The sequence below is a fragment of the Petaurus breviceps genome, unplaced genomic scaffold (assembly GCF_028583685.1).
Source record: "Petaurus breviceps papuanus isolate PSGF00001 unplaced genomic scaffold, PetGlider_PUasm1.0 214, whole genome shotgun sequence".
NCBI classification, from domain to species: domain Eukaryota; kingdom Metazoa; phylum Chordata; class Mammalia; order Diprotodontia; family Petauridae; genus Petaurus; species Petaurus breviceps.
This window is the reverse complement of record NW_027185863.1, coordinates 16,101,286-16,125,958: the sequence shown is the minus strand read 5'-3', so window position 1 is coordinate 16,125,958 and position 24,673 is coordinate 16,101,286. Positions and strand designations below refer to the sequence as shown.

General features: G+C 34.4%; 1 protein-coding gene across 2 annotated transcripts in view; it reads right to left on the bottom strand.

Moving 5' to 3' along the window:
- Nucleotides 1-24,673, bottom strand: part of IRS2 (insulin receptor substrate 2) — a 40,614-nt gene that overhangs the window by 11,083 nt on the left and 4,858 nt on the right. Inside the window, exon 2 of one of the 2 annotated variants that reach the window (XM_069094123.1) lies at nucleotides 11,031-11,245. The exons of the other annotated variant lie outside the window; for it this stretch is intronic. Within the exon in view, the coding sequence (XP_068950224.1) occupies nucleotides 11,061-11,245 (185 nt within the window). The 3' untranslated portion in view covers nucleotides 11,031-11,060. The remainder of the gene's footprint in view (nucleotides 1-11,030; nucleotides 11,246-24,673) is intronic. 2 annotated transcript variants of the gene reach the window in all.

Below are 24,673 nucleotides of genomic sequence, written 5' to 3'. Positions count from 1 at the left end.
GAACAATCTAAGAATTAAATAAAGAAAACCCAACATTTAGGTAAAGGCAGAGGATTAAAAATAAAATTGAATAAGCTCTCCACTGTATCCTTTTGGTTAGGCTTTAATGAGCATCTGTAACTGGGGGAACTTTTGGCTTCAACACTATTCTTGCTTTCTCTTGTCCTCATGTTATAAGAAGTCACACGAAAACACAGAACATATATATCAAAAGTGAAATCTCTGAACCATTCTTCTTCTCTCAATAGAAAGCAATATAGAATAAGATGGAAAATGGTTGGAGAAGATTGCCAAGATACAAAAAGCTGATGCCAATTTATGGGGTGAGGGAAGGTGTCTTTTAATATTTTCAACTTAGAGTTAAGACTATTCTTAATATTGACTTTCAAAAGCATACCACGGGGGCGGCTATGTGGCGCCACTGGCCCTGGAGTCAGGAGGACCTGAGTTCAGTTCCAGCCTCAGACACTTAACACCCACACAAAAAAATTAGTGGTGTAACCTTGGGCAAGTTACTTAACCCCAATTGCCCTTCAAAAGGCAAAAGCATATCACATTTTAAAATGGAGATTTTGTTTTTTAATAATTAGCATCATGGATTAGTGACATTATTTTCTAATAAATCCAAACAATTTACTCTCTAGGTCAGCCCCATCACTGAACAGATGAAGAAGCTGAGGTTCAGACAGATAAAACGACTAGCTTAAAGTCATTACAGTTGACACTACTACGAAATTTCCAGGACAGAAGTTTATTCCTGAATTAAAATATAGTATGACAAAAGGAAAGTTTGGATTTTATTAACAACAAAAATTCTTAGGAAAATAAACCTGACTGCTATGCATTCCTTTTTTATAATCAAAGTAAGACAATTCAAGAATATATCCACAATGGCAAGTTGGGTTTTTTGTAGAGAGCTATGCAAGGGAATAAATTCTGGGGAAAGGTTTGTGTGTTTTTTTAATTTGATTTAAAAAAATTTTGTTAAAGTAAATTTATAGGAAAGTAAAGCTTCTCAGGCTGAAGAAAACAATTCAGGATATCTCTAAATCTTTCATGAGATGAATTCACAACTTCTTTTATATTACCTCATTACTCCCACTTACAATTTGAAACATCATTCCTTTCTGAACCTTTGTTATTAAAGTATTCACTTCTAATCAAGTTGTAACTTGATGTTAATGTCACTCCACAAGGATGAGACAATCTAGTTTTTACAGAGACCTTATTGCTAAGAACAAAACAAAACAAAAATGACTAACCTCCCTTCATCAACCTTGTTTTTCCACTAACTTAAAACTACTATGTAAACCATTCAAAACCCAGTCCTTACCAACTCATTCTACTCACCATTAGTAAAAGTATAGTTCAAAATATATCTTTGTGTTCACAATTTAGTCCAACACAACCTGTGTTACATCCAATACTGAACTCTAGTGTGAGTGCCAAGCACGTTTTATGTTCAATAATGAAACATTTTGCTTTATCTTTGACCTTTGTTTTTTGTTCACAAATCAAAAGACAGGTATCAACTCATCTCAGCCCACTGTGGAACAGAACGATCCCCAAATCTTTTCAGCTATATCTGTACACAAAACAGTGGTTACTGTAAGGTCTCTAACATAAAAAAAAAAAAAACTTATTTCACTACATCTAGTACAAAAGGACAAGTAAATAATTACTTGATATAAAGATACTATATCCAACCACGCCCAGGATTTCAGGGGAGTCCACAAAAAAAAAATACCTGCTCTTTATAGAATCATAGCATATAAAGAGCCTAGGAAATAATTTAGTTGAACTCCCTAACTTTACAGATAGGAAATCTTGGTCCAGATTGATTAAAAGATCATACATCTAATTAGTGGCAGATTGAAGACTGCAAGCAGGCCTTTCTGACTGAATCTGTTCATTTTCTCAGTATATCACAAAGTAACAGCAATTTCAGTTATGTTTCTTTAACAAATGAAAAAGAAGATAAAAGGCACCTTTCTAAAACTTTTGCTTAGACACCTAGAACTTAAATGTAAGGGATCATTTTACTTTGATCTAGACCAGTGATTTAATGAGTATGGGGGAATTCCCAAAACACAAACTTCACTGATACAATTTAGCAAGCCATCTATAGTTTAAGGTCTTTTAAAATTGCCTCAAGTACTCACAAGATAAGTGACTTGTTCATGCTTAAACAGCAGCTACGTGATAAAAGGAAAAATTTGAATCCAGATCTTCCTGAACCTAGGGCTGAGTCTGTTTACTGTGCCAGGAGCCTCTCCATAAGGGATTGCCTGGAAATTAATAAATGCTTTGATGTTGACATAATTAAAATTCTATAATAGAACTATCCCTTCAGAAGGCTCTCTGAGATGATGATGATTTCTCATATTCTGTCTACATTTTTCCTTTCCAAACAGAATACTGTTACTTACCCAAAGGAATTCAAAAGCATAACACACACACACACACACACACACACACACACACACACACACACACACGAAAAATGGCCAACATGGCTATTCATCCCAGCTAGCTGTAAACACAGCAGGGAAAGATCCTTTTTTTACAGTTTACCTATGATGGTGTGACTCCAAGGAAAATACATAGCAACTTTTATTTTGTTAAAGAAAAGAGTGAGGAAAAAAGGAGGGCAGTTTTGTCACAATGACACAATACATTTCCATCTGTTTGTTACACCTGGAGACTAACTGATACTCCCTTTGAAAATCACCAGCAAGCTTGCTTACTTTAGAAATGCAATACTATCCCCTAAAAACCATGATATCCTATTACAGAGCCGACTGAAAATGAGGAAGCTAGTTATAAAATCATTCATGAAGCCAAAAAGCGTTTGGAAGAAGCCCCCTCTGTGTTATGGGCATTTCATTTTACTTCCCTCACATGTCTACAAGTTGTGCTAAATAAATCAGGTTACTATTAGGTGGCCTATGTCCATCTAGGACCCTTTTATGTAGATGGTACACAAGTAAATTTGTATTCAGTATTCCTCCGGTACAAACAAGGAAACAAAAGTTTTGCTTTTTGAAAGGCAGTGGAAGAATATAAATATAAATTGCCAAGTGGCCCATCCTGAGAAGGGGATGTGTGTGTGTATGTACTAAATTTTTCTTGGACAGAGGGAAAGACAGATTCTATCTGATTTGTATATATTATGGTAGAAAAAGTACTAAATTTGGAATCAGAGGACCTAGGTTTCAATCTTGGCTCCGTAACTTCTACTTATGGGAGACCAGGGAAATCCCTTCATCTACCTGGGTCTCAATGACTTCATCTGTAAAACGAAGGGGTTAGACCACATTATTTTTAAAGTTTCTCCATAACTGTATCATCAATTTTTAAAACAACATATAAAAATCCAAAAAATTCTTTAGAACCAAATATATTGTAAAAAAAAAAAAGGATATAATCCTTACTACCACTCCTGTCTCATGTTATTCCTGCTAATGATGAAGTCCTGTTCTCTTAATACAACAATATAGGTCTTTACTGCTTTTCCTCCTTCCAAATTATATTTGTGAAAAAACATCACTACTAGTTGCTATGAAAATCACTTTATAAGGGCACTTCAGCAAAGAACTGAAAATACTTAATATTACTTAAAATACTTAATACTTTAACACTTAAAACCAATTAAATAAATAACCCTTCAAGTAAGACAAATATATTTGCTTAAATTGTGCAGAAACCAAATAGGATTGGAATTGTTTTTCCAAGAACCAACTACAGGCGTCTGAAAAGCTTAAAGTTCTTCAAAATATTGCAAAGGACTCAGGGCATGACAGAGTTGCTTTCTCAATGCACTGTGAATGGCAGGCAAACACATTGAAAGAAGGTGCAGCCAGTAGGATAGGCAGCTGCACAGCTAGAGAATGCCAAAATCCTTTTTAATTTCACATGTACTGAGCAAGGACAATACATCATAAACTAACTAGATACGAGTCTAGTCGAGGCCATGCAGCAATAGTAATTTGGGTTTCTGTAGCTGATAAAAATATGCACCAATTGGTAGATCTACATGTAAGTCCTTCAGTCCAAGAAAAATGATTTACATTCAAATCACCAATTATTTAGATTTCACTACTGAAAAAGACCAAATACCAAGTAACAAACTATCATTATACAGTTAATTTACATAAGAGGGACCAGAGAGCAAGGCCCTTCAAGCTGGGGACAAATAAAGGACCTGCAACCATGATGAAGGCTGTGAATGCAGGCCTACCCTAACTCATACTCTTTGCTCTTACTGTCTAACATTTATTAAAGTAACCTCAAAAGAAGCCTTCAAAGGAAGAACATCTTAAGAAGGAAGCCTGAGTGTTATGTATGGAAAGAGGAATAATGTTGTCCATCATTTTAATTTGGTGATACGATATATGTGTTGCCCATATGATTGTAAACTTCAGGCATTCCTACTGTCTCCAGGAGTCACTACGGTACTCTCAGGTCCTCAAATATGGAACATTTCTTCTCATACACACACATACACATACATATACATACACAAACACATGTAGTGTAGATAAGCATAAAGATCTATCCTCCATAAAGATTTATTTATACATTTTTTTAATGTGGACTTCAGAATATAAGGATTTTCGCTGTCGCATCTCAGGAACAGAGGATGACAGAATTAAAAGTGAGAATGTACTTCAGGTCTAATCTAACTCCATTCATTTGACAGATAAGTAAACTGAGGGAGATGAACTAATTTGCCCAACATCACCCAGGTGGCAAATGGCAGAGCCAGATTTCAAAATAATCTCTTCTGACTCCAAACTCAGAGCTGTTTACAATGTAGTATATTGTTTCTTTTCTGTCACAAGGAAGATTAAATTGTAGATAAATGACATGGTAGTTTATCAGGAATCTGAATAGAATTACTTCGAACCCACTGACATTTTAAACGCGCATATGAGGAGAAAAACAAATTTCTAAGGAGATTTCATCACATCTGACTCCCAACTCCCAAAGTGTCTATTTTATTCTCTAGATGACTTATTGATTTAAAAAGAGAAACAAAGTCTTCTTAAGACAGTCAGCCTGCACCCTTCTTCAGATACAATTTATAGAATACCTGATTGCAAGTCTAAAAAATACAAACTCCTTTATCTGAATTAGGGGAAGTAGCAAAAGAAAGAGAAGTTCAAGGTCAGTGACTGACATATCCGCTTCATCTCTTTCTGACTGGAAGGCAATGATGCCATTTATGACATATGATTATAAGAATTTCTGGTGATGCTTCCCTCATTAAACACCCAAATGACAGAAGGATTATAAATAAAATTCTTATCTACATAAACATAAAATTCCCCAAATATCTACAGTACAAAATCATCATCCAAAGCATCTACTCACTGAAACTGGAGATAAAGGATGGAAGCAAATACATATGTTCTCAATTATAAGAATTTTTTTTCCAAAGCAATATAGTACTGCCAACATTTTCCACATATGCAACATAATGCTTTTAAACTGATTTACTAGTCATTTCAAATAAAATTTAAAGTACTAAATTAACAGATGCATAATAGATAAGGTTGGACCAGATGACTTCTAAGGTCCTTTCTGGAGAATCCCCCCTTGTCTCTGATATTCTGACAATGAGATACTCTAGATTTTCCTTTTTTTGCCATTGTTATTTTTGTTTTATTATTTTACTGCAGCCCAATCACTCAAAGATGGGAGATGATATACCCCCAAAATAAATATCAGTCTGTACAATCTGTTGTTTTTTGTTAGCTTAATTTTGTGATAACCATTTTATATGACTTAATAGTGGATATTGAAAAGCATTTGACATAGTGGATAGAGAATTGGCCTCAGAGTCAGGAAAGTATCTGATTCAAGTTCTGATATGATACATGACCTTAAGTATGTCCCTTCACCTCTCAGTGCCCCAAAACAACTAAGAATTTAAGTTGAAGAGTTGACAATTTGCATTTGTAAAAGAAGTTTCCTCATTAAGAGTTCACTAGTTCAGTGAAATAAGTTTAGAAATATATATCTATACATATACATATACACATACATACATATATACGCATAAATATATAGACATATATATACACACACAAGAGACATCCATATGCCATAGGATCACATAGACAGAGAGATATCATGAATATACATGCATGTGTATATATGTGTATCTATATGGGAGATTACTTGACAATTCCTCAATTTTGACAGAATCACAAAATGTTGGGACTGGAAGGGATCGATCACTTGTTCCAACCCCTTTATTTGACAGATAAGAAAACTGCAATTCAAGTTACCCAAGGATACCTTGGGTAAGTGGAAGAGCTGAGACTAGAACCCATGTCTCTTAAAAAGACAGCAAGTGAATCATTTAAAAAATACAACTGTATTTCATTTGTATTTCCTAAAGAATATTTCCAATTTTTAATTCAACTAAACATAAATGACTGAAGTCTACTTCTGTGATGAAAATGTAAGATATGACACAGAGATACAAAAAATTAACCAAGAAATGGAATGTGTAATAAAAACAAAAATGCTAACTTTACCAAATCATAGGCCAGTTTCAACGAATTAAAGACTGTAACCCAATCAAATGATTTATAAATATGTGTTGCTTTTTCCCCCTATAGGTCCAGCTTTACGTATTATCCACAGAGAGACTGAGTAGGAATCTCCTATGCTCTTTTCATAATTGCTGCAAAGGGCACCAGGGTTCACCACATGCACTACTGCTTGCCACAACCATCCCTTTGTTTATATCCCCAACAATGCAAAAACAGCTGCTTCCTTTCATCCGCTATTTCTACTTTCATTACTCCCTTTAAAGAAATCTTCTAAGATTTACCTTATGAATACAAATGCTGTCAAAAGGATCAGGAAATATAATGTTGCTTTCTAGAACCCATGCGATAATAAAAATTTTAATTTGGTATTTCTGACTTGTTGGGAAAAGCCCCACAATAATGCCTGAGAAGGAATATTTAATTATGCAGATACAATAAAGAATTAAATGAAAGGGTTTTATCCTTCTCCTCCCTCACCTCGGATTAATGAAGGATAACATTTTATAGGTATAGCAACCACACATTGTCATAGCAAAGAAGAGTACAGATTTCAAGGAGGAAATGTATTTTTATGGCTTTGCAATCAGGATATCCTTTGACAGATCATGTGTTTTAATTTTCATTAATTTTAATTTGGAAAATATGACTATTATCTTTACAGGGGCTCTTTATATGCCAATAATGATTAATGAGGATGATGTTCTTATTCTAGGAAAACCAACATGTAGAACTGAGTTTGGCTCCTAAAAGAAAAGAGTTGATAAAAGCATTTATAAAGTTTTTAACAATATGCATAAATAATTGTGAAAAGTTGATCAAGTTAATTGAATTACATGAAAAGTTAAAGCATTCAGAGCTAGAAAGAAACCTAGATATCCCCTAGTACACTATTCTCATTTTATAAAGGCCAGAGAATTTAAATGATTTGCTGAAAGTCACACAGGTAGTAAATAGCAGAGTCAGGATTTGAATTCAGGCCCCCTTACTCCAAGTTCACTCCCCCGCCCCCATTATACCACACTGCTTCTACATGGTCTCCAATAAGCCAACAGGGGGAAAAAGCATCATGCTTCACTATAGCTTATTAATGTTTCCACAATTTTTACATCACTAATTCTAAATTTTGTTTCTATTCATCTAAAGTCTATGGAAGATATGGGATAATGACAGCTGATACTTGGTTGTTGTCCTTCATGGTTGAAGAGGGCCAAAATGACATCACTACACTGAGGTCAAGGTATAGTGTGTCAGATTGTGGCTGATCAGACCAATGTGACCTCAGAAGGCTCTATCGCTGGTTGGACACAAATATGTTGGACTCTTATATGGTGTTTTAAAACTTATTAGGTGTATGGTTGATATCACCTCTTTTAAGGTCTATAAGGTCTCCATTTCCTAGATGACAAAACTGAGGCTTGTTCATGTCTACAGAATGTCAGAAGCAAGATTTTTACCCTAGGTGTACCTGCCTCCAAGTCCAGACTTCTAGAAAGGATGCCACATTGTTTCTCTATGGCATGACAGACTGACTCCTGATCTATTTAGGAGGCAAGAAAGTATAACTATGAGGCAGTATGAGATACCACAGAAAGAGAACAAGCAGGAAACCTAGATTAAATACCATACTGCTATTTATACGTGTGTGACCTCTGACAAGTCAACTGAACGTTTCTGTTCCTCATTAGATAGGTAATTCAGCTAAGGCATAGGACTGCTGTGAAAATCACGTGAGACAGAGTGCCAAAATGATTTAAAATTTTAAGGTACTTTACAAATACTGATGATCAGTATGACAGCGGATAAAAAGTCAGCTTGAGAAGATGAAAGATCTGGATTCAAGTCTGGCCTATGACATGTATTGGTTGTTTTACCCTGGGTGGGTCACGTCACCTCTCAGTGTTTGAGACAACTCTTCAAGACTGTAAGTTACAGAGAAATGTTGACTTGCATTGGTAGAGGGAGTTTCTCTCATTCAGGGACTTCCCTATGCCAAATCAAAGGTCAATTCCCTACAATTCCCTATCTATCCCTTGCAAATCTGTAAGATATCATTATCATTTTGGTTCCCAAATTAAAGAAGTGAGTCAAAGATTAAAACCTTTAATTCATGATTTTAAGTTTAAGAAAATCTTAAAGGAAAGCCAATACAGTGGGAAATGTACTCTAAAGGGTAAAACAATATAAGGCAGTTTATCAATGAATATATTATAAGTAATTAGTCATCTGAAAGACTTAAGGGAGTTTTATACTTCAAGCAGTCCTAGACACTGAACTCAGGAGAAAGTGCTGTAGTGCAAATACAGCAGAAAGGATACAGAACTTAACAAAATTCATAATTCAACGACCAACTGCCAATAATAGGAGCTGTGGATATTGCTGCTTTAAAGGATCCACTGATTTCTTTACCTGCTCTTCATTATACTGAAAGGCAATGAATATTGTTTTTTAAAGGTCAGTGATTTCACTGGCAAAGAGAGTGCCCAGTGAGGAAATTCCCTTTCCCAACACAAGTCAGCACCTTCTCTGACACTTAACCATTTTCAAGAGTTTCCAAGAGCACTGAGAAGTTAAAGGACTTGCCTGGGATCAAGATACTTGCTAGTATGTTTCAGGGGCAGAAACTGAACTCAGCTCTTCCTAATTTCCAAGGTCAGTTTTCTATATACTACTTCACACTGCCTTTCAAGATATTGTTTAAACTGTATATAAAATATTTTATTAAAAAATGCAAGAGTTGACATTTACCTCACTGTGTGCTGAAATATCACATGGGCCACCACAAACAAAATGAAGGGATGAGAAAAGCTATGACTAGCCAACATAAAAGTCTCAAAGGATTTTACAGATTGCTCCAAAGCTACCATACTTTTCTGTGAATAGCCTACCTTTGACACAGTAACTGACAGTGGTAAACTTATTTTAGTAAAGTTTAAATATACTACCCCATTAAATGGAAGTTTTAGGAATGGAAAACTCAGTGTTTCTCTCTTACACAATTTAATAACTAAATCTCTGCTTTCTGAAATTTGAAAAATGCCCCAATTGTAAGCTTCTTTCAAATGGAGTATCTGAATGTCTTTAAAATGCCTTTAAGAAAATCTAGAGAACATTGATATTCAGGAGCATTCTAACAACATACAAATTAAGTTACCTGCTTTTATTTTAATTTAAAAATAAAATTGGCAGATATATGGTTTTAATAAAAGAGGCTCCAAAATCATACTTCAATTTTAAATTTAGTTTTAAGATAAGTAATTAGCTACACATATACAATACAAAGGAAGCCTAAAAATAAAGTTTTAAAATAAAATTGATCATGCTGTTTCTAAATTCTTCCCTGTTCCTCTCTCTCTGGAGCATTAATGTAATTGTGCAATTGTGGCAGACTCAGTTTACTTTTTAACCTAGAGGCATACCATACTAAATTAATGTAAGAACAGGTTTGTAGATGGGTTTAAAAAATGTACATGTACTCACACCCCTCCCTTAATTGTCCTCTTAGAACTTAACTGTAAAAATGAATGTGTTTAAAGTAATGTTTCCTTTAATTGGCATTCTCTTGGAATGAAGTATTCCATGTATCTGAAGTCCAGACACCTAAGGCTTATTCCTTTAAAAGTGCCAACACTTATCATATTGCTTGCCTGTGGCTGAGGATAAAAATTAATGTTTAAAAAAGTGCCAACGCTTCTTAAAGAAAACATTTTGGAAGGGAATTTTTTTTAAATGTGTTCTACAGTTCCTTGTCTTACTAACAGTATACACTTATCATAATCTATGTATTTCAGGGGCAGATATCATTATAAAAATTAATTACTGCACTATGGTCTAATACAGCAGTGCCCTCAAAGGCTTTTGAATTATGTGGGGCTCTTGGCTCTTACACTAAACATCCCCAGAATGCTAAGCTTTTATAGTTTTTTCCTGCTTTTCGAAACTTTATCTTTCCCAAGTTTTCACTGTTGCCAAGCAGTGTTAAATCCTAGTAACTTCCTTTAATATTTCTCATCTATAAATTACCAGGCTTATTAAATGAGCACCCTAAGTGCACGGGCTTTATGACAACTATATTCCATCTTGGTTCTGAGGACTTCTTTACTTCCTGGTTGAAAGATGAGTTCTGAATGGTTGAAGTTGGGAGGCAGTGTATGGTTTATATTCCTGATGCTCAGGTATGGTTCCAAATCAAGATAACAATCTTATTCTACTTCTACCACAGACTAGGTGTGTAGTCTTAGGCCAGAACCTATGATTGAGCTTCCTCATCTGGTAAATGATCTTAAGGCCCTTTCCAGTTCTAAAATTTCATGCTGTATGAGGTTCTATATATTTTTCTGCCCTGCCATCTCCCACTCTCCCTACCAAAGCAGCCTTTAAGTGAAGTTCCTGTCATTACTTTTGTAAAGAATAATGACAAATGGTTATGAAAGAAAAATAAAAGGGCAAGAATGACAGGAAACTCACCTGTAGCTGATTCCCCTATGGGTTCAGGATTCAGGGCTGCCCAGTCAATTTGGATTTCCCTTCTCCAACTACCGTCAAAGTAGTTGAAGGAACTGAGCTGAATGGCAGCAATTTTTCAATGAAGGAAGCATTATAAGCAGTAGGGTTTGATGGTGGGAGCATAGCCTCCTTTGCACATGAAGGAAAGGAGGCTTTCCTGGATATTTCACAGATGTCTGTAAAAAGGATGGGACAAATGCTTTAAAAAAAAGTCTCCACACCATCATTTATGTTTTTCAACTGCCTACATAAAAACACCAACCCATCCTCTAACTAGGGAAACTAGGTGGTGCAGTGGAGAGGGCACCAGCCCTGGAGGTAGAGGGAGTGGAACAGGACTGAAATGACTAAACAAGAACAAAAATCACCTAACTACTAGAAGTGTTATTCTAGGATTATAGAAGCATTTTAAAGTACTTAGTTTAAACCTAAGACCACATGAGTATACCTTGAAATGGTTATATGGGAAAGAAAAGAAAATCATCTTCTCATGAAAGAAAAAAAAAAATTTCTCATGACTGCTAAAAAATGAAACCCTGTAGCAATGCAAGGATCTAAGACAATTCCAAAAGAGTCATGATGGAAAATGCTATCCATATCCAGAAAAAGAACTATGGAGCCTGAATACAGATAGAAGCATACTATTTACATTTTTTCTCTTCTTTCTCATAGTTCCTTCCATTGGTTCCAATTTTTCTTTACAACATGACTAATGTGAAAATATGTTTAATATGAATGCATATGTAAAGCCTGTATCAGATTGCATGCCATCTTGGGGCAGGGAGAGGGAGAAAATTTGGAACTTAAAATTTTATGGAAGTGAATGTTGAAAACTAAAAATTAATTAATATTTTTAAAATAAAAAGGAAAAAGGAAACAATGTATGGGTAAAAATTCCTAGGGATAGGCAAGGATAAGGGACTAGAGGTATGAGGCTGAGAGAAGACCTCACAGTGTTAAAGAGAAAATAGCAAGGGGTAAGAAGCCAAGAGAGCAGAATGAGGTGGAGCCATTGATTAACTTGGAAAAGTCATGTACCTTCTTTTGACCTCAGTTTCCCCATATTAAGAAGAGGAGGTTTAATTTGATCTCTGAGATTCTTTCTTGCTTTATTTGTCTAGGAAAATATGTGACTACACAGCACTGCCATATGGGAATCAGAATGAGAAAGATTTTTTGTGTATATGTATATATTTTTGTGTATATGTATGTCTATATACACATATATGTGTACATACAGATATATAAACATGTATAAGTCTGCTAAAAGAATAGAACAAATTCATACCTCAGCATCATCAGATAATAGAAAAACCAATCTTTTATATATCAAAGGGAAGTGATTACTAATTAGAATCAGAGTATTAATTCAGAGTTGTGATTTTGTTAATGTTTTCCACAATAGGATAATGGATTCTGAAAAACTGGTAGGAGGAAAAACAAGTATTCTATGTCCTACAGGAATCCTTTATAGTAGTTTGGAGCAGTTACAGTGGGTAGAGTACTGGGCTTGGACCCATCTTCCTGAGTTCAAATCTAACCTCAGACACTTACTAGCTGTATGACCCTGGACAAGTCAGTGAACCCTGTTTGCCTTAGTTTTCTCATTTGTAAAATAAGATGAAGAAGGAAATGTCAAACCACTCTAGTATCTTTGCTAAGAAAACCCCAAATGGAGTCACAAAGAGGTGGACACGACTGAAAAACAACTAAACAACATAATTGATTTTAAAGTGTTATTTATATGGTAAAAAGTTATTTTTTCCATCTATACTTTAAGAATAGTAATTATTATTACTGAAGGATCAGAATCTTCCACGCATGCATATTTGTACTATTTTGCAGGATTTCCTTATCAACATGGATAAATATACAGGTGTATGAAATATCAGAGTGAATAATATTTGTTGACTAAATAACAAGTTAATATGAACAGGGTCCCGCCCTTACTGAAAGTCTATGGTTTCCACTATCTGCAAACATAGCAATCCTCAAATTGAATATAAATGGAACCATTAGGGTGAAATCTCCACTGTCTTGGGCCTCAAACTTTTATACGTGTTTCATGAGTTAGATAAAGTAAGGTACATGGCAATAATTAACACATTTTGGTCTAAGGAAGTTGTATATTTGATATGGGTTTTCTATTACTACTACTGATAACATTGTTTTGTTTTGTTTTTGCTTTTTGGAGAGTAATTGTGGTTAAGTGACATGCCCTTAGGTCACACTGCTAGTTTTTGTGTTGAGTGTCTGAGGCCGGATTTGAACTCAGGTCCGCCTGACTCCAGGGTTGGTGCTCTATTTATTCACTGTGCCACCTAGCTGCCCAATAACATTGTTAACAATTCACATATAGCAATTTAAGTATCACCAGGTATTTCCTATACCACAGTCCTGTAAGGTAGGTGATACAAATATTCTTCTCTATTTTACTAATTAGGAAACTGAGGTTCAGAGAGGCTAAATGGTGGACCACAGCTACAATGTTTAGTAAATGTTAAAGCCAGAAATCAAGCCTAAATCTCTGCTTTTACTCTGGGTTTCTTCCACTGCACTGTGCTATCTTTAAGAAATAATGTCCGAAAAAGGATGATAACATAAATAAAATAAAGGAGCATGGGAAAATGTACCCGTCAGATTTGTGGATAATGGGAGAGATGATGACCAAACAAGAGACAGAGAAGATCATGGGAAGTAAGACAGATAATTTTGATTACATAAAATTAAAGGGCTTTTGAACAAACAAAACCAATCTAGCCACAATTAGAAGGAGGTAAGGAAACTGAGAACAATTTTACAAGAATTTTCTCTGAAAAATACTTCATTTCTCAAATATAGGAGAGACTGAGGCAAATTCATAAAAATAAGAGCCATTCCCCAATTGACAAATGGTCAAAAGATATGAAGGGGCAGTTTTCAGAAGAAGAAACCTAAGTGATCAATGAATAAGTTACATGAAAAAAATGCTCTAAATCATTATTGATTAGAGAAATGCAAATTAAAATAACTTTGCAGTACTACCTCACATCTATCAGATTGGCTAACATGACACAAAAAGAAAAAGATAAATATTGGAGGAGATGTGGAAAAATAGGTACATTAATGTACTATTGGTAGAGTTGTTAACTGGTCCAATCATTCTGGAGAACAATTTGGACTATGACTCTGCAATGCCACTATTAGGTCTTTATCCCAAAGAGATCAAAGAAAAGGGAAAAGAACCTACATATTCAAAAATGTTTATAGTAGCTCTTATGGTAGCAAAAAATTGGAAATTGAGGGGATGCCTTTCAGCTAGAGAATGGCTAAACAAGTTGACTGTGATGAAATACTGTATTTTTTTCCATGAGAAATGAAAAGCAGGATAGTTTCTGGAAAATATTTGGAAGACATATATGAACTGATACAAAGTGAAGTGAGCAGAACCAGAATAACACTGTACACAATAATAGCAATATTGTAATGATGATGAACTGTGACAAATTTAGCTACTCTTATCAAGACAATGACCTAAGACGATTCCAAAGTATCCAAGACAAAAAGTGCTATCTACCTCCAGATAGAAAACTTAAGAACTTTGAATGCAGTTGCAACATACTTTTCTCCTTTCTCTACTTTTCTTGCTTCCTATTGTGGTTTTTTTTTTCCTTCCTGTAACATGGCTAATATGGAAATATGTACTGCATGGCTTCACATGAATAATCCCTATCACATTGCTTGCCTTCTCAGTGGGTGGGAGTGTGAAGGAGGAAGATAATTTGGACTCAAAATTTTAAAATAAATTTTAAAAAGAACGTTAAAAATAAATTAATTTAAAAATAAAGGACAGAAGATAAAAAAAAATATTCTAATGAACTTTGACAGACTTAACTCCTTAATACAAAGTGTTTCACAAGAAAGGCTGAAAGTGAATCTAAGCATTATAGGACTTTTTAACATCAATATTATAATCCTTTGATATGACTAGAACTTTTAAGTGTCCTTAGCTTTGAAAACCACACAGGTTTTATCAAAAAAAAGTCTGCTTTTTACAAATTTGAAGAAATTATGAAAAAACTGAAGCTTTTGGTTTAAAAAAAGGTCATCATTGGATTTTTTAGGCTTCAAATAGCAAAGTGATTTTCGTGGAATATAAAGACTTGTACACATGTACTTTTGTGAACCCTAACTCTACCCACCCCCAATTCTTACATCCCAGAAAAAGGTGGGGGGAAACTTTTCCATTTTAGCGAAGTTACTTTTCCACTGAATACCTAAATAACCTTTAAATGAAATCATGTATTTATTTTAAATCTCTCTAGAAGATCAACATAAAAACTAATTTAAGTACAGATTTTTTGATTGATCCAATTTATAAGATTACCACTAGAATAGTTTTCTGATGCACTAATCTATATACTTCTGCATTTACCTTAGGTCGATCACACCTAGATGAATTTTTAAAAGACAAAAACAAGATATAAGTACTACAATGAGCATTTACCAGATGATACTTTATTAGTAATGCTGATACTACTGTCAAAAATGCCTAGGGCCCTGTGGTATAGGAAATTGACTATTAGGGTTTGCTTTTCTAGGGAATTTCTGCTAAATCTGGTATCAGCAACTTTGTCATTGGGGCAATAGACTAGAGCCATAGTGTCTCCATTTCTAACTCCTTTAAACAAAAACAAGCTGCTCAACACAACATTTAATCCACACGTCACTTAATCCTGCTTAATACTGCAAAAACTCTGGGTAATATTTGGGTAGTTTTTAAATTTATCAAGAACATCCTGGCCTATTTCAAAGACCTTTTCTCCCACCACTCTGCATCCCCTAACCCCCAATATAATCTATCAGTGCCTTTTGAAAACTTGAAAGAAATAAAAGCCAGGGAGTCCCACATTAATATAAGCTGGTCCCTTGGCATGGCAGTAACAGATGGTAGTGTAACTCAGAACTAGGTTTACTGAAGGATTCTTCAACAACAGAGCAGGGAATTTATGATGATAAAATAGATTTCAGTCCCCCTTTTAGAATGACCCTATATCACAGCATTGAGCAGTGTATAAAACTCCACAAATCCTATCCCTCATTCAGGAGATATCAAGATGTACATCAATAAAATAAGCTTCATGTGGTAAGAGAACTGGGTGCATGTGTATTTACAGTATATCTTTATTTCCTTTAATTTGCTTTTATTCAACTTCAAAAGTAAATAACAAAATCATTACTAGGAGACATTTCCTTTTTTTTCCAGGAAAGGAAAAGTTTTATCACTACCTTAATCACTTTTACTGAAGGGGAAAAAAATCCCCCTATTTTGTTTACCCTGTGAGGCAGACAGTCTCCAATCATTAGCCTGTTGTCAACAGCGATGCTGGGGTAGATTACTAGTGTGTATTGCTTGTAATGGCAGGTGCATGGCCCTGGGGCTGCCATCTGCTAGGAAGGAAGTATTCTCTTCTAGGACGCTGAAGAGACTGACAGCTAATGTAAACAAAACACTGAATCATCTATAGTAACCAGAGTCCATATATAGGAGACTTCTTGATACTTTTCTCTATAGATACAGCATGAACTTTTATTCATTCATTTGGGTATTTATGCTTTGGCAAAAGCATGTGTTTCTAAAAGGAATATTATTATTATCATAATTATTATCATTAGAGATTAGTTTTCATGCAAAATTCATCAATTCCACTTGACTAACAATTTGTCTTTATTTTCCTAAGAGTAATGAAAGTTTTGGTAGAATTATCAACTCACAAATAGATAAAATAGTATTAAAAATTGATAGGTTATTTATCCATCCTCAGACAAATTCTAAATTGGTTAGTTTTCAAATAACCCATCACTGAATAGGTTAATGACTCATGTCTTAGGAAACTGTTAGAGGAGTTAGGCATAAAGAGGTGTATAAAGTATTTCATTTTAAATAATAAATTAGGCTTGAAGAACATGAAAAACTCCAAACAGACAAAAAATCCAACTGAACACTGAGAAGTTTGTTAGCTATTGCATTTACAACCTAAGCTATGTCTACCTAGTCCTGTTCTGGATAGGTTCTCAGAACTGAATTGTCCCTAATAATTTGTTGGCTACATTAAGTAAATTATTTAGACACTTAACAAATCTCCACTTCATTTTTGTGTTACGTGAGTGCTATCAAAATTAGCTAGATATTTTCTGTGCAAAAAACCTTTACTTAGACTCCTCTAGGTTAATTAAATGATCCTGGTCCTTTAAAGAAGGCACTTTCTATCCCTCCCAAGAAGCAATTTACTCTAGTAGACTGAGGGGTCTTAAAGGAGTTTCTACAAATGCCTGTCTTGCTCCAAAGTCCTAAAAGAAATCAAGAAACTATTAGTCATTATAACAGAATGCAATGCATTCTCTTTAATGTATACAAATTTTCCTGCCACTAACTTGGGCAAGTCACATAAACTCAGTTTTCTACTCTATAAAATGGGACTGACTATATGACATGTTTTTCTTTCCACATCTAAAATTTCATGCCTTGATGAAATCCTAGTAACATCAAAGCAAGTTCTTTGAACTGAATAATGTATTTAAAATCTTCTAAAGTTTTTAGAAACGTTTTTACCTTTCTACCCTTAATCTTTATGTCTTCACACACAAGCATAAATGGCCAGTGTTACACACACACACACACTCCTACCTCAGGAAAATTGTGATGTGAATATTACCATACAATATGACTCTCTTAAGAGGACCATAAAGTATATAATTTATGGGGAAGCATGATACTGTAGAAAAAGAAGTGAACTAAAAGTGTGAAGACCAAGATTCCAATGCTAGTCTATCATTCTCAATGAACCTCAGTCTGTACATCTATAAAATAGATAGAATGATACCTGACATGCTTACTACTCAGAGCTGTTAAGTGTTTTACTACAAGATAATGTATGTAGGATGGGCTCTGAAAACTCCAGATTTAGAAAGATCCGTAATGGTCCTTTTGCCAAAAAAAAAAAATTGAAACAAAAATCTGAAGTTTGTGAGTAGAAATCAGTAAACCTTTCATTACAGCTAAACTCAATAGCATTCCTTCAGAAACAAAGGACTAAATTCTCTAAGAGACTGCAGGATTATTTTTTAAATCTTTGTCATTTGTGGGCATATTTGTGGATAGATATTAACAGCTTATTTGATGCAATATAAGAGAGAACATCTTTTCCCATACATAAATGTTAGGATTATGCGATAAAACTCTGGAATATAATTATTGCACAAGCTTTGGAATAACTGTTAGTAGGATAATGAAATAGATTATCATGGCTGGTACATTTGCTATAAAATAAAATCTCAAGTTTAGAAAATAATCTTTGCCAATTTGAGTATTTTTAGTTATTTCCTTGATCAAGTTATCACTTTGAATTTGTATTAGAGCAAAAACTACTCTTCTGGTGGGATTGCTTTTTAAATTTATATAGCCAAGTGTGTTCAAATGAGGTTAGGTATATGTAAGTATCAATCTAAAATAGTTTCTAGAAAATTTATAAGGAGTTTGGATAATCCAAAATACTTAAATGAATCAGTGCTTCAGGGGCAGTGAATGCAGTCAGTAGAGCTGGTCTTAAAGTCAGAAAGACCTAGGTTCAAGTCCAGCTTGGGATTCACAACTGCTGTATCACTCTGGGCAAGTCATTTAACCTGCTTGTGTTCTAGGCAATCCCTATATTTGACAATCAAGAATCAATGCCAAACTGCAATTTTGCAATGGTAGTTTCCTCACCTGGATGATTTCCATGCAAGTGAAATTACAGTTCAATTCCCTATCCCTTTCTAAATTATTCCATATTGATACAGGCCATTTTGGAAGATGCTATATTTGCAAATGACAGTAAAAGTAATTATTTGCCTGAAAAATGAGTTTTGAAGAATTACATCTTGTCCAATTTATCTAAAACTGACAGAATGGCAAAATAAATGTAGCTTTTAAAAGTTTATGATTATCCAAAATATACACAAAAGCAATCTAAAACTTAATAAATCAAAACTTCAGGATTTGTTTACCAGTGCAAAACTATCACTCATTCTAATCCCCAAAGTAAGCACCTGAATTATACAAAATAACATTTCCCCAAGTTAATGCAAAAGAAATCAGAATGACCAAATTGAACATGAGGTGGGTAAGTACACAATATACTAGTTTCAGCTGAATTTTCCTGCAGCATTCTAATCTAATGCAATTCTCTAAGTTAATAAGTATGGCAAGCTCTACCTAACTTTATTTTCTCTTATGGATGGTGGGAGGGAAAGCCTAGCACATAAAATATGCTTATTTCAAATCTTTTCGCTGTTTAAACATACATTCCTATATGTATTTTACTTAGAGCCAAGTCAATGTTACTCTCTGTAGCTATCTTGAAAGAAATCGAGTAATCAGAAGCAACCATCAACCTAACCATTTCCTCTGCCTTGAGCAATGGCTCTGCTGGTTCCCTTTAGAACAAACCTACCCTTCAACTTTGTCTACAATAATTTATCTTAAGTGGTTCAGAGTTACCATGACAGTCTTCAAATGGACATTCAAACTAAATATAACTTAAAATACAAAGAAAAAAAAAAGGAACATTGATGTTCAGCACTCCCTCTCCTGCTTTGTATTGTGGATGGCATTGGTTTTATTTTTTAATGACACAGAAATTAAACCTCAAAATGGAAAATGCTTAGAGTTTTCCCCCCTGCAAAATGCTATATTTCTTCTATATTTTTAATTAAATTTTGCTTCTGAGGATGTCCGTTTACAATGGCATTTTTCACTTCAAAAACTTTATATTAATTTCAATTAGAAGCACACATTATTTTTAGTCCTGTCTATACTACAGAAATTCTGCAGAGAACTCGGTTTGTGAATTGACTGGGAGCTAAATGGAGAATTTGCCTAGGAGGGTGGGCCCACAAAAGCTTATTTTACCCTGAATGAATTTTTTTTCTCCAAACTCTACTTGGTAATGCAGATAAAAGACTAAAGTTACATTTTCCCTTAAGTTTAAGGTGAAACTGGAACACTTGATTCTGTGCTACAAAAAAAGGCAAAAACTCCCTTTAGGTGCCAAATCTGATACCAAAAGTTAACTAATTCTTGGAACTATGTTTCTGTGGAAAATGCATTAGTGGGTATTTTAACAGAAAAACCATTATGCTTTGGTATGGCTGGAAAACTGTGACCTTGTTTTAGGTTTTTCTTAAAAACAACAACAAAAGTCTGGATTAATGTTAATAAATTTTTTTAAAGACTCAATTTTCAATTAAAACAGAATTTGGATAGAAGGTGATGGTAAAATGTAGATATGTTACTACATTGTTGTAAAACCAAAGAGCACAGCATTACAAGTCAAAACACGGTGCACAGAGGGACCAGTCTCATTTAATCAGCCCAAAAGAATGAAATACCAAAGTGAACAAAGAATGATGGAGGCAATGGAAAGTCTGAGGAATTGGTTATTGTTCTAATGTATCTCCTAACAACAGCTTGGACTGCCACTAGTAAAACAAATGTAGATTTTCCCTAAACACAAACTGTCACCACTAAAAAAAGTGAAGGATTTATCAGACATGCTCATCTGGAAAGCCCCGCTTTAAATGTGAGGTAATTATAAAAGGTAATTGAAATAAAAATTAAGTCTTTAGATACCTCCCAGAGTAGGAAAATAGTTTCCTTAATGATCTATTTTAAGTGTAATTTACAACACTAATGCATTAATATTAATGGTATCTTTAAATAAATGTTCAAAGTTTAAAAAAAAAAACAATTAAAAAAAAACCCAAAACACTAATGTCAGGAGGTTTGGTGCCTTAAAATAGAGCACCTATTTCTTAATGAATGGCTTTGTCAGATATGAACTATCTCCTCCACTTGAAAAACTAAACACAAAGCCCAAAAGATTAGCAATCTATCTATACACATATGTAGATATATGTATATACACATATGCACACATATATGTATATAATTATACAAAAACTGTTACTTTTTTTAAAAGACCAAACTTAATTTCACAGGTTTAAAAATAGTCTTTAGATGTGTAAATTGTGTACTCATTAAAAAAATACCAGTTCTTTGTATATTTGTGAATTCTTGATGTGTGTGTATTTAAATAAGTAGCAGTAGCAACAGAATTCTTGGATTGATATCCCACCATTCTTTGAAAGAACTCTAAAGTGCCTTCATATCTTTTATCTATCTTCTTTACCCTCACAACTGTGCCTGTGAGATAGTTAAGGGGAGGGAAGTTATTATCCCTATTCTGCAGATGGAGAAACTGAGAAAAAAGAGAGATTAAGTAGCTTCCCTAAGGTCACACAGTGATTCAGTAACAGAGCAGGAACTAGAAACCTGGCTTCCTGATACCCAGTTCAGTGTTCTATGGAACAGATTATGTGCCTACTATGAAGTACTATTTTTGTAAAGGCTTCCCTTTCAATAAAGGAAACAGAACCAGTCATGTGACTTTCATTCAAGAAAGGGTACATGTGTTTTCATTAGCACCTTACTTGTCTGCTCCTGGGAATGGGATAGGAACTCTATACCAGTATTATCTTGTTATGACAAGAGCTGGCCAACTAAACCAAGGGGAAAAAAATGAAAGGTTATTTGGTTTGTCAACTAAGCTCATTATACTTCTGAAAGTGTTCAAGTGCTTTGATATTTCAGTAAGTACAACTTCCTCTTAAATGTAAATAGAGTAGTGCCTTTATTGTTCGCCTGCAAGCATTTCTTTCATACCAAAGTTACTCAACCATTGGTTTTAAAATTATCATGTGATATACTCTTTATCAAATAAGTTTTAGACAAATCCACATGACAAAAGGACATCGGATATTACTTCAAGAAGTATTTCTCATCAAATTTGTTTTAGTATATCCAAATAAATCTTAGAATGAGAATTCCTCCATGAATAGGAAAAAAAAACTAAAATACTAATTTTTCTTAATAGCCAGTATAAGCCACTGTACACATTTTGCTACACTTGGTCATCAGATTTACACAAATCAGCAGTTTTTTTAAATCAGTAACAAATTTCTAATCCAGTAGAAATTCAGATGGGTAACAGAATGAAAACAAGCATCTCTGTACACATGTACAAATGGTGGGTGAACTTTCTTTTTTTGTTTAAAACACTTATGTTCACAGTTATTTTACTTTCATTTATACCACTTTTTAAAAACTGCCTACCTAAAGCTTTTTTTCAATGAACTTTGGTGATCCAGTAAAAGTCCATTGCAAACACAAGCAAACAATGATACACACCCCTTTTGCTACCACTTATGCAAACAGTAAACAGGATACAACCACCACCAAGGTATTTTTCTTCAATCAATACCATTTTGCCATACCACAGTTGTTCTGAACAAATATTAAACACTTTCAAGAATTAAGGCTAAAATCAGATATGATCGAGGGCACTCCTTCCTCTTAGTTCACTGTAAAAGATCAATTCTTTTTTTTCTAATCCTACAACTACATTTTTATAAATCATACTCTTTGTAGGCATTTTTGCTGTTAAAGCCTTTTTATGTAAAAGCACCAGAAACACTTTTAATATGTAATTCTAATCAACGCAGAGGATTATTCTATGAATTTGTAAATGCTAATGGTCTGGCTCAATAGAGTACTACTTATGGATTACATTAATAATGAAAGATGATACATTCGTACTTCCTTAATCTACTATTCCCTGTTACAAGTTAGTTCACTATAGATTCATTTAATATAAAACATCATTTTTTATTTACCTTGAAATCAGCTAACCTACTTCCAAATAGGGTGTATGCAATAGACACACACACACACCCCAGAAAGCAGTCAGACAAAATAACCATCCATCTCCATTCAGTTATGAAGTATACAAAATACATAGCATTTTGACTTAAAAACAATAAATCCTTCATGCTGAGAGGCAGAGACAGACAGAGACAGAGACAAACAGACAGAGACAGATAGAGAGAAGAGAGATTCTGGTGGGAAAACTTTATCCCAAACAGGCTAAGCTTGGTCCCCAAACACACAGTATCAGGATGTTTACCATTTTTATTAAGCCTAAGAGAGCATTGTATCATACATGAATCATATTTCAGAATTAAATTTGCTTCATCAGGCAGCTCTCAAGCCCTGTGCCTGCAGAGAGCTCACTCAATGATGAGATTCCGACCCTAATACCTCCTGTAAATAGAAGACAGAAACCAGCAGTCAGGGCCTCACCTGAATCCAGTCCAGGTTTTTATTACCCTGCTCCTCCCCTTCAGGGACAGGCCGGAAACAGTAAAAGCTATCAGTTCCTCAGCTTGTGTGTGTTTGTGTTGTTTTTTTTTTTTTTAGTAGAATCAGGTCTGGGCAAAAATTGCTACTTCTGCAGTTTGCCGGGTTAAATATCCCTACTAAGACATATACAAACTTTACTTCTGCTGTTCTATTGATATAATCTAAGCAAATTTTCAGCTAACCCCTTCACACCCTTGGAAAGTTTGCAGAACTCCCTAGAATATTTGTTTGATATAATGTACAACAAAATGACCTTCAGTGAATGGATATTACAGGAAAAAAGTCTAACACATCAACTGTATTCGATTTTCATTAGTTTCCAAAAGTCATTCTTTTTCAATTATTGTGTCACTCACCTTTTGGTCTTACTTCCAAAAGAGGAAACAGCTTTTCCTCTGGAAGACTAACATGGGGGAAGAGGAAAGCATTTTATGGTTACAGCTCAATCTCCTAAAATGCTACTACTGTATTATAAAATGCCTACGAGATTTAGATGTGTGCTCATTATGGAAAGAAAAAAAGAAAAATGTACCTCCATGCCAGTCTAGTCATCCAATTGCAATGCTTGCTAGTTGTTTACTCAAAAAGCAAAACAAAACAAAAAACCTCATCAATTATAATATTCAACTGGTCCTCTTCAAGTTTCCCTGTTGGCCTACTAAACCCGAAAAGCTGCTTCTAAAACACTAGTACCTCAGCAAAGGAAAGCTATGGGATTGGAGAAGAAACTCCTCAAATCACCAACATTTGAATCTTTCTTTTTGTCTTCAAGCTTTGTATATTTCAGCTCTACTCCAACATACAAGCCAATTACCATGCCTTCATATTTAGAATGAACTGCCAGCTGCAGTTACACATCACTATTCACAGGCCTTTGAAGAAAATTCCCAGAACAATGAAGAACACTCATACAACTATTACCGACAAAACCCATGTTTTTGTTTCACATTCTGGGCTTCTTGCAGATTCACTAAAGTTTCTCTATAACAGACAAAAATAATTTGACTAGTGGAAAGTATCATTTAGTTTCTATATAAAAGTTTAATTAAATTAATAATTATTTGATAAACTAATTAATTATTCACCCTGTCACCCAGGGGAATGGTTAGTAACTTCTAAAGGAATTTTCTCTGCACTTTATTTTCAAAAACAAAAAAGGAAAAAAAAACTTTTAAGTAACATTTAAAAGAAATTAATAGGTATCCAGTCTGGAGTACTGCAATCCAAGGGGAAGGTGAGAACAGGAGGAAGTCTAAACAAGACTTATTTAGACCTTCCCAATAACATTCTAGTAACTAATAAGATAAACAGTGCTGTTTAAAGCTGC